Source organism: Phyllobates terribilis, unplaced genomic scaffold (assembly GCF_046119375.1).
Source record: "Phyllobates terribilis strain yellow unplaced genomic scaffold, ASM4611937v1 Scaffold_2__4_contigs__length_985480577, whole genome shotgun sequence".
In the NCBI taxonomy this organism is placed as follows: domain Eukaryota; kingdom Metazoa; phylum Chordata; class Amphibia; order Anura; family Dendrobatidae; genus Phyllobates; species Phyllobates terribilis.
The window spans coordinates 814869106-814887670 of NW_027362762.1; the positions used below are offsets into that span (position 1 = coordinate 814869106).

The 18565-nt window shown below is 43.2% G+C and overlaps 1 protein-coding gene across 3 annotated transcripts in view; it reads right to left on the reverse strand.

The window, feature by feature from the left end:
* Positions 1-4770: 4770 nt before the first annotated feature.
* SMTNL2 (smoothelin like 2) overlaps positions 4771-18565 on the reverse strand; it is a 125622-nt gene continuing 111827 nt past the window's right edge. For 2 of the 3 annotated variants that reach the window (XM_073667640.1, XM_073667637.1), the window contains one exon: positions 4775-6660. In XM_073667640.1, the coding sequence (XP_073523741.1) occupies positions 6534-6660 (127 nt within the window). In that variant the 3' untranslated portion in view covers positions 4775-6533. Of the gene's footprint in view, positions 6661-18565 lie in introns of all 3 variants that reach the window. The other variant, XM_073667649.1, reaches the window with a different exon arrangement.

Sequence of the window (18565 nt, forward strand, 5' to 3'; positions counted from 1 at the left end):
TATCATCACTTGGAAAGTGCTTGTCAACTTGGTCATACTATATAAATCCATGCAAACTGGCATGGATTTATATAGTGTGACCAAGTTAATAGTTGAAAAAAAGATTAAAAATGGTAAAAAATAAATACATTATACTCACCTTTGATGGCCCCCGGTCTTTTCTCCGCTGCGTCCGGTCTCTTTTACGGCTCGCGGTGGTCTGAAAGGACCTGCCATGACGTCATTTAGTCATGTGACAGGTCACGTGACCGCCGACGTCAGCGGTCGCGTGACCTGTCACATGACTAAATGATATCATGGCAGGTCTTTTTAAACCATCGCGAGCCGTAGAAGAGACTGGATGCAGCGGAGAAAAGACCGGGGGCCATCAAAGGTGAGTATAATGTATTTTTTTATTTTAATTATTTTTTTTTACAGGTACCATGGTACCCGCGTCTGGAGCACATTGAATCGCTTAATATCCGCATGTGCACATGTAGTCATGCGGATATTATGCGATTCAATGCAAGTCAATGGCGGCAAAAACGCCGCGTTAAAGCAAAATAATTGGTAGTGCTGCGGATTTTTCTGCAATGATAATCTGCAGCGGAAATTTCTGCAGCATGTGCACAGCACATGCGGATTATCATTGGGGAACATTGCAGAACTTCTACCAAGCGGTTTTTTTTAAGCGTTTCTGCAGCGGAATTGCCGCTGCGGAAACGCTTAAAAAATGCATAATGGGCACACAGCCTTAAACCGTTTTCATGTGACAAGCTCACATTCAGTTACAAAAGCAGAAAAAAAACATTAAGATAAGCAGAATGAATCGAAGATTGGTTACAAATGAGCCTTTTCACTATTTTAAAACTTTCATATATAACCAGTTTTACATTTGATTTCCCAGGACATCCTAGGGAAGCCTCGCAGCATAAAGAGGACTATATAAAGGCAGAATGAAGTTTATAGATTATTTCATACTTTTAATAAGTTTCCAGTGTTGTATTTTTATTTTTCTTGATATGAGATTTTTATAACATCTACAGGCACAACAAAGAATTTTTGTGTAATGTAGATATTCCGTGTGATCAAGATATGTTTTGTGTCCAGAATATAATCCCACTTGTTGTTTGGACAAGGAGATAAAAGGTCAAGTTTATCCTCGTTCGTCTGTGGCAGATGGAAACTTGTGGATATTCTACCCAAACAGAACATCCAAGAAAGATTGTTATTGACCCAACTTTACATTCATGATTTACTTCTTTGTAGATAATTTTACATAATCTGATTTGCTATTTTTTTCCTTGTGCATATGTAAGCGCTCATGGAAGAGCGTCCGGCATAAACAGTTCCTTCCACTTGAAATGACAAGAAATCTGAGCAGAGCAACCGGACTTGTAAGACACAAACAGGGAGACTGCATCCAGTCACTTGACTCTCTGCAATCACAGCTGCTGACAGATGCATATCTAAGTCACTAAAAATATCACAGCCTCCTGGTGTCCAGTTGTCAAAGTACTATGCTTGCTGCCAGAACTATTGGAGGTAAAAGCTATAAAGCAAACTAAGTTCCACACACAGCCAGGATGTCTCAATTTATTAGAGGCAGCACAAGTCCTCAGAAAGTGACCTTCTTGCCATGTTAATTACATAGCAGAGGTGACAGAACTGTCAGCGAACAGACAAACCTTCCTGGACAGAAATAGGTTCTCTTTAGAGAGATAATTTGTTACCAAATCCTTCCTTAAAACAAAAAAACAACATATGCAAGATCTACAGTTACATAGTTAGTGGATCTAGAATGTTCTATCATGAAATGGAAGAGGATGCAGATAAAAGGAAGGGGTATCAGTAAACTTAAAGGGGACCTTAAAGGGCCTCCGGCCCTGACTGACAGCTGAGCCCCAATTCAGAGGGAGTGTCAATCAGGGCCCCCGTGATTCAAACCGAATGTTGGTGGGGAGAATAAAGTTAATTTTATCCTTGCTGCATTCGGCTGCGTGCAGGCGCCGGGCAGTATAATGACGCTGTTAACCTGCAGATTAACCGAATATCTGCAGGTTAACGTTATTTCTGGTGACAGGTTCCCTTTAAAAAAAGCAGTTTCCCCATTTTGATCCAGAGGAAATGAAAAAAAAAAATCTTAAGACTATCCCTGTTGATTCCAAGTAGAGATGATAACGAATCAACATTAACCCTCCGTCACATACAATATTGGTTCTAACGAGTTCACATACAATGTGACTGTCAGGCGCAGGCTAGAAAAATACCTATAATATCTAATGTTTGCAATTTCAGTGTTCTAAAAGTGATCAGTGACCTTCATAGGGATGTAATAAAAGAGACTACACATAATCAGGTGCAAAAAAAACCCATTTACTTAACATAAAACTAATAACTCTGAAATACAAACATTTCAAAACTCCCGCCAAATAAAAGAGATGTGCCTGTCAGGCCTATTGTATGTGACGGAGGGTTAAAAATAAGACACATTTACAATCACATAGGAACTGGGTAGAGAAATCATCTAAGCCAAAGGCTTACACGAGTGTCAATATTGTGCAGATAGCTTCCATCAGGTATGAAGCGCTTTGCAATTTGTATCATGGAATCTGGTGGCAGATCAGATTTATCCAGTAAAAGCTTGCTTAGATGGGTCTATTAGACCTGATGAGACCGCTGTACTTTTATAATCCACGTTAAAATGGCTGAATAATCTGGATATTAATAAGAGTCTTTTAGAAGTCCAGGTAAAAAGTGAGAGAGTTTAAGTGTATTTTGTGCCCACGCAGCCTGACAGCTTATACTAAGCAGTGTGAGGTGAGAGTTCAGTAGCAGGGAGGATGGACACTGAGGAGCTTTTAGAGGCTAAATAGGAGTAGATTCAGTGTAAAATTAAAAATAAAAGTTTTATACAGCCATTCTAATGTAGATTTTCAGTGTCCATCCTCCCTGCTACTGTTGAAATCTTACACTGTGCAGTACAAGCTGCACCTATCAGTACAGCTGGTTGGTCGCTGGCTAAATACAAATGGACTCCACTTTTTAGCTGGACTCAATCAGGATTATACAGCCATTCTGACGTGGATATTTCAAAGGAAAGTACAGCAGTCATATCTAAGTGATCAATTTAATGTTAGCAATTTGTATTGTGAAACCTAATGACAAAACAACTTTAAAGGGAATCTGCCAGCAGGTTTTCACTCCCCAAACTATTTCTATGTCCATTTACCTCTTTCAAAGACAAATCTAGCAATACCTTTACATGGGCAGTCCATTCCTCTGCTACTGAGAAATCAGCTTGTAAATTGATATGCAAATGAGGACTATGGTAGATCTGAAGCCTCTGTCACTCCAGCTCTATTCCTCGCTAGTGCCACCTCCTCCTGACAGTCTCTATGCTGTGAGACTTCAGGCAAAAGGAGCAGCCAGTGAAACAGGAGGAGGTGGCCCCGGGGCGGGGAAAAGAGCTGGAGTGTGAGGCTGAAATCCTGCTGACTTATTTCCTTGGATCTGCACAAGCTTAAATTTGGATAAAGAAACTCCAACAGTTTTCCCAAATAAAAAAATAAACCTTATTCCAAGATCTTTAAAATTGCAACATTCTCCAATATCTCCAAACGAATTGCACTCTTTGTCCTACGCGTTTCAGACCATAACTAGATCCTTCCATGAATAAGGACCCAGAACTGAAACGCACAGGAAAAAGAATGCAGTTTATTTGGGCATACTGGAGAATCTCACAATTTTAAAGCTGTTGGAATAAGGTTTAGTATTTTAGTTGGAAAATGGCTGGAGTTTCCTCATCCTTGAATCTTCACTGAGCCACACTGGGCAGGAATGGAGTGACATTCTCTGTGCTGAAAATTTTACAATAGCCTTCACAGGGGTGAGCTGGCTATCATGCCTTACCACTGTTGCAGAACCAAAATGGTCGCTCTATGGGTTTGCTTTCTGAAGGCTGGGACCACATGCAGACTTTTTGAAGCATGTTAGAAAATAGTTGTCACAAGACCGTTGCCCTTGATAGGAATATTTTAGCGTTGTACAACAAATTACTAAAAGTTTTAAAGATGTGACGTTACATGCAAGCTATAAATGAAGTACTGATGTACAAGCCAGCAAATTTTGTCTGTAATTCTATCCTATGAATTAATGGAAAATAAGAGAGCATTTGTCTCCTAAAAAAAAAAAAAAACAACCAATAAAAACAGGATGCCAATCACCTGACAAATTAGGAAAATGGGTGAAAGCAGTTTTAAGCTTGGTTCAAAATAATCATTCTTGGCAGCAGATAATCTTAAAGGGGGTTGTCCCACAAACAAAGTACAATTTAATCAGCAGATCTTGCAATAAAAATAAGTTCCACAATTGGATGTGTTAAAAAATGTTCCTGTGCTGAGATAATCTTATAAATGTGCCCCTGCTGTGTACTGTGTAATGGCGGTCTCTGACTGTACAGGAACATGGTCTGATCATACCACATCTCCTGGGCAGGGGAGGAAGCAAAAGAGTATACAGACAGGACAGCATGGGATCACAGCTGATTCTTTGTGAGGTAAAACATTTTCCTGCCTGTTTAAAAACAATGTATTACCTCACAGAAAGCAGCAGCTGTGGTCCCATACTGTCCTGTCTGTATACTCTTTTGCTTCCTCCCCTGCCCAGGAGATGTGGTATGAGCAGACCATGTTCTTGTATGGTGAGACACAGACATTACACAGTAAATTAAATACAGTATCCAAAGCTAAAAATGATTAGAACAAGTGGATGGGAGAAATTAACAAGTCTAACAAAGAAGAAAGAAATCAGTGTAGTTTAATATCAGCCAATAAGCAGTCTCCAGTCTCCTTAGCTCCAATCCTGACATAGAAACTTTTACAACATGATGCCTAATGCACACATTTACCAACAAAATAAAATCTACATTACATTAAGAGTCAGTGCATACACAAGAACACTACTAATAGGAAGTGTAGAAGAAATGCTTAAAAAATGGTGAAGTGACTGTGACCATTTTTCATCAATTTACATGTATCTATGTATAAATAGAAAAAAAAGATCTTATCAGATTGTCACATCTACCATAAGGGTGCAATCGATTAACTCAACCACAGTAAAAACAGCAATACTCAGCACTCCAAGGGAAACAGTCACATCTCCTGACATTGTGTTAAGTAGTATTTGTCTGCAGGGACATTTTTTTTTTTTTTTTTTTTATTAAGACCTCTTTGTTGCGACATCCCTCTCTTGTTCCTCCTGGAAATTTATTTATACATTCCAAAAGACAATACCTGTGTCAATCCACACGCCAATCATTGGCGAGCGACAATGTTAGATTGTGTAAAGACACATTTTATTGACAAGGGGAATGTCTTCTCCGGAAGAAGAAACTGAGAACTATAATACCGAGATGTATGAAAAGATGCTCCAGAATTGTTATTTTAGAATAATAAAATAGGTGTAAAAAAAACGGATATGTCTAGTTTTAAAATAAAAATGTAAAAATTAAATGCAATTACTCATGGTAATTGACCATAACACATGTCAGCTATATCACTTTCATACAATAATATATTTATGTTTGTGATGACAGAATAAAAACTTGACATAAAGAAGCTTTAACTAAATGAAGTCAAGTGGCATAAAATTTGCTGCATTCTTAATTAGCTACCTAATATCATGGGTGTAAAACCTCGATTTTGCATTAACAGTATACACAGCCCTTCCATCAGAGGTCTTTTCATGTGATTACGATAGGCAGAAGTGAGGGCACATGGAGTCCTGCAAGTCTGGCCTCCAATAAGGACATCCAATAAATCAGAGAACATATTGGCAAATAGAGAATGTCCATTCTATTATTTGGCTTGTGCTTGAGATCACTTGTAGTCCATCTCCTATTGGACTGATGAGGACATTGGGATATGTTATAGAAACATTAGATAATCGTCATCCGGCTTGGAAGACACTCCTATAGTTTATGCTCCTTGTGGTGGGTGTAAAATAAAAACAGACCTAAGACCTCTTATTAAAGAAAAAAAACTAAAAATGAAAAAGAACAAAGCTGCAGTGCGATCACTTTCAGAAGAATGAAGTGTGTCCCAGTCCATTAGCACCAGACTGCTCATCACAGCGTTGGCTCACTTCCGTGAATCGGAGTCTCTCTAGACTTTTCATTTCCTTGTTGGCGCCTTGCAGCACAGGCTGGGTTGGTTTCGGATGGCTAGACAATGAGCCACCCGGGTGTCATACAGAAAGGCTGCAGATCTAATCACAGCACATCCAGAGGTGACAAAACCAACACCCACCTCAGGTTTTTGTCAAAAATGAACTGTGAATGGTTTTGTAAAATTAGAGTGTCCTGAGCACCTTGTGGACATTCCTGTGTCATCTGTCTCTCAGAAAGCAGGCCATGGTGTCAACCACAGGAACCATGGAAAGACATGCTGTCAAGTGGCTGCAGTGATAAGGTGAGGCTCAATGGAGGAAACACTAAGCAGTCACAGTTTACTGAATGGAAACCATGGCCAGGACAATCCGCTCTGGATGGAGAATCACTCAAAACGTCGTAGGTGGTTGTAGAGAGACTGCACATAGGTGAACACACACATCGGGTCCGGCTTCCTGCCCATCATCAGCATGTCGTCTACTTCAATGAGTCTGTCACAATGAGCCATTTTTCTGAGAAAATAAAAGGCAATCATTAACTCGAGCAGTGATGTATGGGAACAGCAGGTTAAACACCAGTAACATCATCCCATCCTAGCCTACACTAAAGTCAACCAGACTTTTAAAAAGGTATATGGCTGCTCCTTATTAAAGGGGACCTGCCTTATAAGCAATACATATCACTTCAGTACTTGGTGTAATGTAATTAATAAAAAAATTAAAATACATACATAGGCTCACCAATACAAGTCACAATGAAAAAACATGCAGGAAAAGCCAAGCTGCTTATAACAGCGATTAAGGTCTTGGCTCGGGAATCACATTTCTACGTACACTGCAAAGTTCCTTCAAAGTCATTAAACCTAAAACCACTATTGGTGCTGATACACACATGACTGAGCTGCAGTAAATGCACGGTTCTGCATCTGTACTTGCAGCTTGAACCATAGCAGGTACAGGTGTTCAAAAGTGTTTAAATACGACTATCAAACCCCATTACCCAGTAGATTGTAAGACCGAGAGGGCAGGGTCCTCTCCCCCTCTGCAGCAATCTGAAAGTTTACTTTATTTTATGTATGTGATATGTATGAAACCCCTCACATGTGCAGAACCACAGAATTAATGGGGTTTAAAAAATAAGTAATATACTCAATGCACCAATGTGTCAAATGATCTTGGGGCGTATTATAAAGATGTGAAAATCTAATTTGCCTCAAATTTTCAGTGACCGAGTTAAACCAGCAAAATGGCAGCCTGTCACCATTTTGCTAGACAGTAAAAAGTAGGTAGGTGTATATATATATATATATATATATATATATATATATATATATATATATATATATATATATATATATATATATATATATATATATATATATATATATATATATATATATATATATATATATATATATATATATATATATATATATACATACATACATACATACATACATACATACATACACATATACATATACATACATACACTAGATGGTGGCCCGATTCTAACGCATCGGGTATTCTAGAATATGTATGCGGCCGACCGGGCGCAATTAGCAGAGCGGTGTTTAAATTGGGCGCCAAAATCGCTGATTGGTCACGTTTGGCAACCAATCAGCGAACCGTGTTAGTGAGAACTGAAGAGCGTGTTTAAATTTGGCACCAAAATCGCTGATTAGTCGCGACCAATCAGCAGAGCGTTGTTTCAATTTGGCACCAAAATCGCTGATTGGTCACGGCCGCCGGCCGTGACCAATCAGCAGAGCATTGTTTACATTTGGCACAAAAAACGAACATTGGTCGCGGCCGGTGGTTGCGACCAATCAGCAGAGCGGTGTTTAAATTTTGCGCCAATACTGCTGATTGATCTCGGCCAGCGACAGCATTCAATCAGCAGAGCGTTGCTTAAATTTGGCTCCAATCTCGCTGATTGGACGCGTCCGGCATCCGCGACCAATCAGTAGAGCGTTGTTTAAATTTGGCGCCAAGCTCACTGATTGGTTGCGGCTGGCGTCCGCAACCAATTAGCATAGCAGTGTTTAAATGTGGCGGCAAGATCGGTGATTGGTCGCGGGCAGCGGCCGCGACCAATCAGCAGAGCGGTGTTTAACTTTAGCGCCAAGATCACTGATTGGCCGCGCTCTCCGCACGCGACCAATCAGCGAATCGTATTGGTGAGGAGCGGGGAGCGGAATCGTATTAGTGAGGACCGGGGAGCGCCGCTGCCTGTGCGGATACTTCCGCTGCGAGAACCCGGGACATGAGCGGGCGCTCGGAGCAGAAGTATCCCGACCCGCAGCGCCGCTCCCCGGTCCTCCCTTCACACCCTAGCCGCTGATGTCCCCACAGTATCTGCATGGTGTTACAAAAGGTACGGACATGTGTGTTAAAAATCACCGATTTAGGCGCCACATTCAAATATCGGCAGCGACCAATCACCGATCTTGGCTCCACATTTAAACACCGCTGTGCTGATTGGTCGCCGACGCTGGGCGCGACCAATCACCGATTTTGGCGCCACATTTAAATAGCGCCCGCGACCAATCCGCACAGCGGTGTTTAAATGTGGAGCCAAGATCGGTGATTGGTCGCGGCCGATATTTGAATGTGGCGCCTAAATCGGTGATTGGTCGCGGGCAGCATCCGCGACCAATCAGCACCGTAGTGTTTAACTTTTGCGGCAAGATCCGTGATTGGTCGTGGGCCAAGACCGCGACCAATCACCGATTTGTGCGGCAGATGTAAATAGCGGCCGCGACCAATTGGATGTCAGCGCCGCTCCCCGATCCTCCCTTCACACCTAGCCGCATGGATGTCAGCGGCGCTGCCTGTGCGGATACTTCCGCTGCGAGAACCCGGGACATGAGCGGGCGCTCGGAGCAGAAGTATCCGGATCCGCAGCGCCGCTCCCCGGTCCTCCCTTCACACCCTAGCCGCTGATGTCCCCACAGTATCCGCATGGTGTTACAAAGGTCCAGACATTTGTGTTAAAAATCGCTGATTGGTCGCTGGCGCTGCCTGCGACCAATCACCGATTTGGGCGCCAAATTTAAATATCAGCCGCGACCAATCACCGATCTTGGCTCCACATTTCAACACCGCTGTGCTGATTGGTCGCGGACGATATTTAAATTTGGCGCCCAAATAGGTGATTGGTCGCGGGCAGCGCCAGCGACCAATCAGCGATTTTTAACACAAATTTCCGGACCTTTGTAACACCATGCGGATACAGTGGGGACATCAGCGGCTAGGGTGTGAAGGGAGGACCGGGGAGCGGCGCTGCGGGTCGGGATACTTCTGCTGCGAGCGCCCGCTCATGTCCCTGGTTTTTGCAGCGGAAGTATCCGCACAGGCAGCGGCGCTGACATCCAATTGGTCGCGGACGCTATTTAAAGGTGCCACACAAATCGGTGATTGGTCGCTTTCTTGGCCCACGACCAATGACTGATCTTGGCGCCAAAGTTAAACACCGCTGTGCTGATTGGTCGCCGACGCTGACCGCGACCAATCATCGATTTTGGCGCCAAATTTAAATATCGGCCGTGACCAATCACCGATTTGGGCGCCAAATTTAAATATCGGCCGCGACCAATCACCGATCTTGGCTCCACATTTAAACACCGCTGTGGTGATTGGTCGCGGCCGATATTTAAATTTGGCGCCCAAATCGGTGATTGGTCGTGGGCAGCGTCGGCGACCAATCAGCACAGCGGTGTTTAAGTTTTGCGCTAAGATCAGTGATTGGTCGGGTCCGAAGACCGCGACCAATCATCGAATCGTGTTGGTGAGGACCGGGGAGCTGCGCTGCCTGTGCGGCTACTTCCACTGCGAGAACCCGGGACATGAGCGGGCGATCGCAGCAGAAGTATCCCGACCCGCAGCGCCGCTCCCCGGTCCTCCCTTCCGCATGGATGTCAGCGACGCCGGCGGTCCTTCCGCTGCTATCGGCCGGGACATGAGCGCCTCGCATCTCCGTCCCGCAGATGGGTCCGGCGGTCGGGTTCCTTCTGCTGTTGCTGGCCGGGAGATGAGCGCCTCGCGGCGCTCATCTCCCGGCTGCATCGCCACTCCGCTCCGTCCCGCAGGTGAGCCGCTAACGGCCGCCATCTTTTTTTAGAAATCCCCCGGCGCTGATTGGCCGCTGCTGGACCAATGAGCGACGCGGGATTTTCTGGACAGACAGACAGGATAAGACGAATATCGCTGGGTCATCTTCAGCATCTCCTGTGCTGACTAGATACCTGCGTCCCGCCCTAGTCAGCACACGACCCACCAAAGTTGGCAGATATCGGGAGATGCTGGAAACTGCTCAGCATAGCCCCAACCGGAGACCGGCAAGAGGCCAATTTTATGGCCAAATTCAAGACAACTGCCAAATCCTGATTTGCTCATGTTTAGTGGGCTCACATGAAGTGGTTAAGGTGCACGCCACAAAAAAAGAAAAAAAAAAAAAACCGACACAAGGTTTTACCAGTGTTAGCTGCAATGTGGTAATTGGCTGTGCACTTTTTACCGATATTTAGCATATAAACGTTTTTTCAGCTTGAAACACCATGGAGCAGATGAAAAATTACCACATCCCAAAACTGAAGCCAACAGCGGAGAAACAGCATGTGTTTTTTTACATTTAATTTTAACCACTAAGTGTGAACACACCTTCAACCAACCCATACCCCTTATGAACGATTGCCCCATGTTCAGTTGCTCCTTGTCTTGGTTCTACATTAAATATAATTATTAGTTCATTAGAAGGTTCCTATAAACCTTCTATTATGAGTAGTGTAGGAGGTGACAGGTTTACAGCTCTTCCTTTTAACCGCTATTAATTACATCAAACCAATATTTCAGCTATCCTCTTTATATCAGATTAGGGACGGCAATTTAGTCCACCAGACTTCTTAACTTAGTTAATGAGATCTCAGCATTTATCTTTTTCTCTGGAAACTGAATAAACATAACGGTCGCTTTGAAATGCGGCCCCTCATTAGGAGAAGACCGGGTGAACAAGCGCCAAGGTGCTGGTGTAGATTGTTTTATCCTGTGCCACATTGCTCATGTAAAGCTCAGTGACATCAGTTCACTTCTGACCCAAGCTGCAGATTAGGATTCATAACGGCGGAATTTCTGACACCGAGTGCTCCCAAATCTCTGATTACATGGAGGGGATTATGATGGGGTTTGATGAGGCGTTGATAACAATGCCGCCTGCATCCACCTGCTCTTCATGTGTTTGGATTTAGCCAGTGCTGACAGGGCTCAAGTCTGCAAAAACTTTCGATTTTTGTCATTTTAGATTAGAACAAGCAAATCAATCCCTCCTTAAAATAGGATACAATCACATTACATCTGACAAAAAATAAATAAAAACACATTTGTTAAATGGGTTCTTAACTTTGGACACTGCCTTTTTGTTATAGGGCTCCCCCAATTGTCAGAGATTGCTAGGATGCCAATGATCAGCTGTGATCTGTAGGAGACCCCAAATAGTTACAGATGAAGTCCCCTGCTGTGATGTCTCAAGTGTGGTGCACCATAGTCTATGGGCTGTACGTGTAATGCTGAGTGCCAGGGCGGTGCCCCTTTACTGCCCTCTGCAGCAGCCAAGGAAAGCTGAACCTTTGCCCTGTGTGAAAGCTCTGGCTACAGCATAGAAAGAGAATCTGAGGCCATGCTCCACTCTAAACCTCAGGCACACAAGCTTTCTTGTCATTCTAATGTATAATAGAGTTAGGGTATGTGCCCACGATAAGTATTTCAAGCGTTTTTGCTGCGGAATTTTGCGCAGCGTAAACGCATGTTAAGCCTTCTCCCATGGTCCCCTATGTAATTCCGCAATTGCAATGCCCATGCTGCGGAATTTTCCGCAGCGTTTTTGATGTGCAGAAAATTCCGCAGCATGTCCATTATTTGTGCGTTTACGCATGCGGAATTGCCATCTACAATGCAGTAGAAAACGCAAGGCAATTCCGCATGTGCAAAACGCGCGAAATACGCATGCCAAATTCCGCATGCGTTTTTCCGGGCAAGGACAGGCAGAAATGAAGCGGAAATTTTCGGCATCGTGGGCACATACCCTTACACAGAATGAGGCGTTATCTGTTGGAGGCACATGGACACCACCACTTCATTACACAGCTGACCCATAGTAAACAATACAAAGAATTACCATGTCAATCCTACTATTTAGCACATAAATCCTGCGCCCTTCAGGTATGTAGCACTTTAGAGAGCAGTAACCTTGAATCAATGGTGACCAGTGACACATAGGAGAGGACTTATACCATGTAATCTCTTAAAGGGAGCCTGCCACCAGGTTTTTGCTACCTCATCTGGAAGAAGCATAATGTAGGAAGAGAGACCCTCATTCCAGCAATGTATCACTGAGTTCAACAGTTGTGACTCAGTATTTTTAGATGTAGCAGAGCTCAAGAAAGCTAATCCCGCCCACATCACAACTTTTTCTACATTGTATAGTGACACTGAGCTGCTTATCAGAGGAGGGGGTGTGGTCGGCCGAGCGCTCACTCAAGCATTAGTCCAGGCAGTGATTATCTCCTGGTGATAAAACCTTCATTGTATGGCAACAACAGCACAGCCTAATAAGTCACACATCCCTGAAGTCTGTGTCTCAGCTCCTAGCTTATGCTGCTCTCAGATTGGATAGCAAAAACCTGCTGACAGATTGCCTTTATCACATCGAATGCCACCAAACTATGCTTGTGAATGAACAATTTCTATAACTAGTCTTGAGGAATAGAATAAGGTTAACATGTCCCCTTAAAAATAATAAAAATCTATACTTTATTAGATAATTTTAAAATACGGACTGACAGACAAATATCCAACCTAGAGGACACAAAAAACCATATCAAGACACTCAATTCTTATGCATGCTTATATAGTGAGATCAGAACTCATGGATCAAATGCTATGTCCAATTAATACAGATAACAATCCCACTACTGGCAATAATAGACATTGGGTGTCCTCAGGACAAAGTGATTAAGTGTAGAAAAAGTGATATAGTGCAAAAAAACACATAAAATATCTAATATATATAATTGTCTCTGTCTGTCTGTCTGTCCAGGAAATCCCACGTCGCTGATTGGCCGCGGCCTGACCAATCAGCGACGCGGGATTTCAGAAAAAGATGGCGGCCGTTAGCGGCTCACCCTCACACGCTCACCCTGTGCTATCCGGTCATATCCCGGCTGCTCACAGCAGAAGTTCACCAACCGGCGGCCTCGCTCCCCGGTCCTCCAAAATTCATTAGGGGCCCCGGGGGGATACATTAGGGGGTTAATTTAAAGTAGTGCACAACCCATTTAAACACTGCTTCGCTGATTAGTCGCGCCCGGTCGGCCGCATGCATATTCTAGAATACCCGATGCGTTAGAATCGGGCCACCATCTAGTATATAGATAAGTCTATGCATCCCTTTCCAAGCTAATCAGGCCCTGTAATAAAGGCTACAAAATGTTCCCTGCCTGACAGTGGAGGTTTTCACATGATGCCTATGAGTGGTCAGCAATAGCACCGCTCACAAACAAGAAGCACAGCACAAGGTACTTATAAAAAAAATTATTTCCACCATTTAAATACATTGGGGAATTATCTATAGTAGTGGACAACCCATTTAAGGGGCACGCATCTCAAAGAATTTGGCTCAACTTTCAATGTGTGTGCGACATGGTCAGAAATGTACTCTCTAGTCAGGGATGGGGAAATATATTTCTACATTAATTTACACATAATTAGAGTATTTAGACATAATTAAAGTACGTGTCGGGCTGTGTTCGTTATTGCCCTTCCCGCTAATCTCTGCCAATTTTACAAAAAGTTGGCGGAGCTGCTGTAAAACTAAAAATGTTGCAACATTGGCAAAAGTTTTGCGCCAATGTGTTCATTTATATAGCACTATTACTTCCACAGCGCTTTACAGACATCAGCATCCCTGTACCCAATAGGGAATGTAGATTGTGAGACCTATCAGTATGTCTTTGGAGTGTGAGAGGAAACTGGAGAACACAGAGGAAACCTACGCAAACAAGGGAAGAACATACAAACTCCTTGCAGATGTTCTCCGTGGCAGGATTCAAACCCAGGACCCCAGCGCTGCAAGGCTGCAGTGCTAACCACTGAGCCACCATGCTACCCATAGCCCTCAGTGACTACTGCTCAACAATACATTTGCTTCAGATCAATATATGGACGTATCCATAGTGTCCTATAGATTAGCAAACATACAATTCACAAAAACTGTCACCTGGAAGGTGGTCAGTATCTTCATAAGATTCAGCATATGGCCATTAGAAAGCAAAAAAAAGACAAACACATTTACTGTAACAGATCCGTGATGGTCATTGGTTGCTTCACCAAGTTATAGGTAGTTAATCATTATTTAATTCATTCCCAAAGATGATCACATTTTGTAACCATTGGGTTAATGTATAACTGGCTGATCTGACTATATTGTATGCCTGCGCTATGTTTGCACTTGGATGAGCCATATAATGCCTAGGAACAGTAGTAATAGACCGACACATCACACATAGGATACAACAGATACCTTCTTGGACAACCTACTCATGGCTTCAGTATCAAGAAGTTTATGTCCTACTGTAATGTAACGTAATGAAAGAGTTAAGAATGGCTACAGACAGAGGAACACATAGCACATGCATGATCTGCACCTCCTTGGGGGAAGAGGAGGGGGATCAGATAGGATGAAGTCATTATGAAAACATTCCTGAAACACAAACACAATAACGGAGCCTGGGGGCATGTGTACAGAGAGCAAAAGTGACTACATGTGCCAGCCAGGGTTCACACCGATATGGGACCGACTGATGCCCCCCCTAAGTGTGAAGTATGTGCAGACCCCTGGGCCCTTCAGTAGTGTTCAGCCTCAGATTACTGTGTATCGCAAGCTGTCATAAGCAATAACCAGGGCTGTGGAGTCGGTAAGCCAAACCTCCGACTCCAACTCCTCAATTTCCATGACGACTGACTCCCTCATACACGGCTCATGTTTAAGTGATAAATTTACTGTAACACAGATTCATCTCAGCTAAGGAATAGGACAGACATTTATAGGACATTTCATAACTTTCCCAAATTCTTATGAATAAAATATTCCCCACAAACTGCATTGTACTACTGCACCCAATTTATTATATATTTTAGGAGTTGGAGTTGGTCCATTTTATACAGACTCCACCAAAATGGGCTCCGACTCCCGACGCCACAGCCCTGGCAATAACACCAGCTTTTCTCATTCTATATAGAACAAATCGTAACGGGATAGAAAGCGCAGCATTCCCTCTTAAACACAATTATACGTGACATATACTGCTTAATACAGCCGAGTATGGTAAACTATAGCCGTACAATGGTCAGAAAACCTACAAGCCAACAGATGAATGCTCAAAACTAAAGACCCTAATCATCTAACCAGAGAAAATACCTTCCTAATGTCAGAATATGTGCACACATCAAGTATCAACTGCAGACATTTCCACACCAAAAACGCCTCTCTAGGCAGGAAAAACTGCACAACAAAGGCACGCTTATTATGCGTTTTTATACATTTTCCCATTCATTAGCATCAATGAAAATGGTAAAATAATTGACAGATCTGAAACTGCTTCAAATCTGCAAGGAAAAGATAAGCAGGGGGTGTATGAGTATAGAAATCACATCCCTTAAAGAGAAAACCGTTTCACTGAAATTCACCAAAAGTGCATAAAATATAATGCAATAGTGTATGTCAACATCTACCTACCAACCATCCATCTACCCATGTATCCATATTATATGGACAGAAGTATTGGGACACCTACACATTATTTGTACAGGAGCTTTTATCACACCCCATTCTAAATCCAATGGCATTAATATGGAGCTGGTTCTCCCTTTACAGCTGTAACAGCTTCAACTTTTCTGGGAAGGTTTTCTACAAGATTTCGGTGTGTCTGTGAGAGGTGTTGCCCATTCACCCACAAGAGCATTTGTGAGGTCAGACTGGTGTTGGAGGAAAGGGCCTGGTTCACAATCACAAAGCTGTTGGATGGAGTTGATGTCAGGGCTCTGTTTAGACCAGTCAAGATCTTTCACATCCAACTATCCAGTACCCCAGAACTAAATCGAAGAGGTTATAATGGCACTTATTGTACAGGAATACAGTACTGTGTGACTTGCGCCCAATGTAGCCAATCTCACCCTTGTAGGTTTATCTAAGTTTTCTTATACATCTCTAAGGATCTGTGCAATACAAAAAAAGTTACAATTTATACAAAAAACAGCCTATATAGATAAACTCAGATTGACAGACGATTCAGTGCCCATCACTTAAATTATTCAAGCAACCACTTAGCAATGGCCTAAATCAGGCCTGGGCAAAGTTCGACACTCGGGCCACATCCGGCCCAGAGGCAGTCCCCGTCCGGCCCGCGGACCAAGACAGACGTGGGCTGAAAACAGTAGCCCACTGGCCACACCGCACCCTCCCCAGCCCGTCCGTCGCAGCTGCCACCCACCGTCACCGCTATCTGCATCCTCAGGATGCAGACAGCGGTGATTGCATTGGTGGAAGTTGGCGCCGCCGGCCCCTTCTTCCACCAATCAGTGAGAGAGACCGCTGACACGATGACGTCATGTCATCGCGTCAGCTAAGCTGTGCACAGGAAACAGGAGCAGAGGCACAGCGCCGGGGCAATGGCAACGGGAACAAGGTGGGTGTGCTTTTTTTTTCATGGCTATGGGGGTCTCCTGCTGGACAAGGGGAGGCTATGGGGGCCTCCTGCTGGATACGGGGAGGCTATGGGGGGGGGGGGGGGTGTCTCCTGCTGGAATTGGGAGGCTGTTTGGAGGCTCTTCTGATATATACGGGGCTGTGTGTGTGCTCAAAACGGTGTATAGGGGGATGTCAGCATAGTTCATACTGCTCAATTTTAAGTGATACAATTAATATAAAGTAATTATAATTAATATGTTAATATTAATATCGAGCAGAGTTAATTTCAACCTATTGGTTCAGCCCACCACAACAGTCACAGTCTCTCATGTGGCCCCTCTGGAAAATTAATTACCCATCCCTGGCCTACATGACGACAGACTTTGCATGTGAATGGCATAGAGATCAATGAATTTCATGTACAAAATATCAACAGTTAAACTGAGAGGACTATAAATGTTGCATATTTACTGGTCATACAGTGGTGCATTTTGTTGAAAGGGAAGCTGTCCCCAGGTTTTGCAATATAATCCAAGAGCAGGATGATTTACAGACAGAGCCTGGTTCCAGTGATATGCCACTTACTAGGCTGCTTGCTGTAATTTTGATAAAATCCCTGTTTTCTCTGCTGATCAAGCAGTGCTTTGAATGCTGAGCCCTGGATAACCCCGTAGAAGGAATATATGGCACAAGATAAGTACGGTAGTCCTCTAGTGATAATCTCCTTCTGATAAAACACTAGCCCAGTAGCTGACATCACTTGTGATGAGCGAGCATGTTCTGTTAACCCTCACACATCCCAGTAGCTGACATCGCTAGTGATGAGCGAGCATGTTCTGTTAACCCTTTCAGTGAGCATGCTCGGGTGCTCGCCAAGTATTTTCAGTGTGCTCGAATGTTATGTTTAAGTCACTCCGTGTGCATGATTTGCGACTGCTTGACAGCTTTAATACATGTGAGGAATGCCTAACAAACAGGCATTCCTCACATGTATTAAAGCTGTCAAACAGTGGCAAATCATGCACACGGAGTGACTTAAACATAACATTTGAGCACGCCGAAGATGCTTGGAAAACACCTGAGCATGCTCGTAAATGTCGAGTTACGAGCATGCTCGCTCATCACTAGACATCACTGAAATCAGGCTCTCAGTCCCTACACCATGCTGCTCTCAGATTACAAAGCACAAACCTGTTGACAATTTCCAAATTGTTTTATGAATGAAAGTCTTTTGAAATGTATAGGGATAACAGGACCAGCATTGTTGAGCTGCCCACTTCAGGGAGAATACCCAGCTTTCCAGCAGGATTCACTATTACCTTAAAAAATAAGTTGTAATATTTTAAGCAGGAAAAACATTTTTTGTACCGTGTTAGCAAGTAGATCGAAAAATATTTAGATTTGAGAGTCCTCAGTGGTTAATACCATCTTTTCAGTTAGCCATTAAAAGTTAAACTGCAAGCTTTCGAGACTACTCAGGTCTCTTAATTAGGCATAGAATAACACAAAATCTGAAGAGTCACCCATCTTATCTATTGCATTATTTCTGTGTCCTATTGTGTATAAATATGTGACTTCAGAATTTGTGATATTCTATGCCTGATGGAGACATGAGTAGTCTGGAAAGCTTGTAATTTGTTACCATCTTTTCAGTTAGCCATTAAAAGGCATCAACCA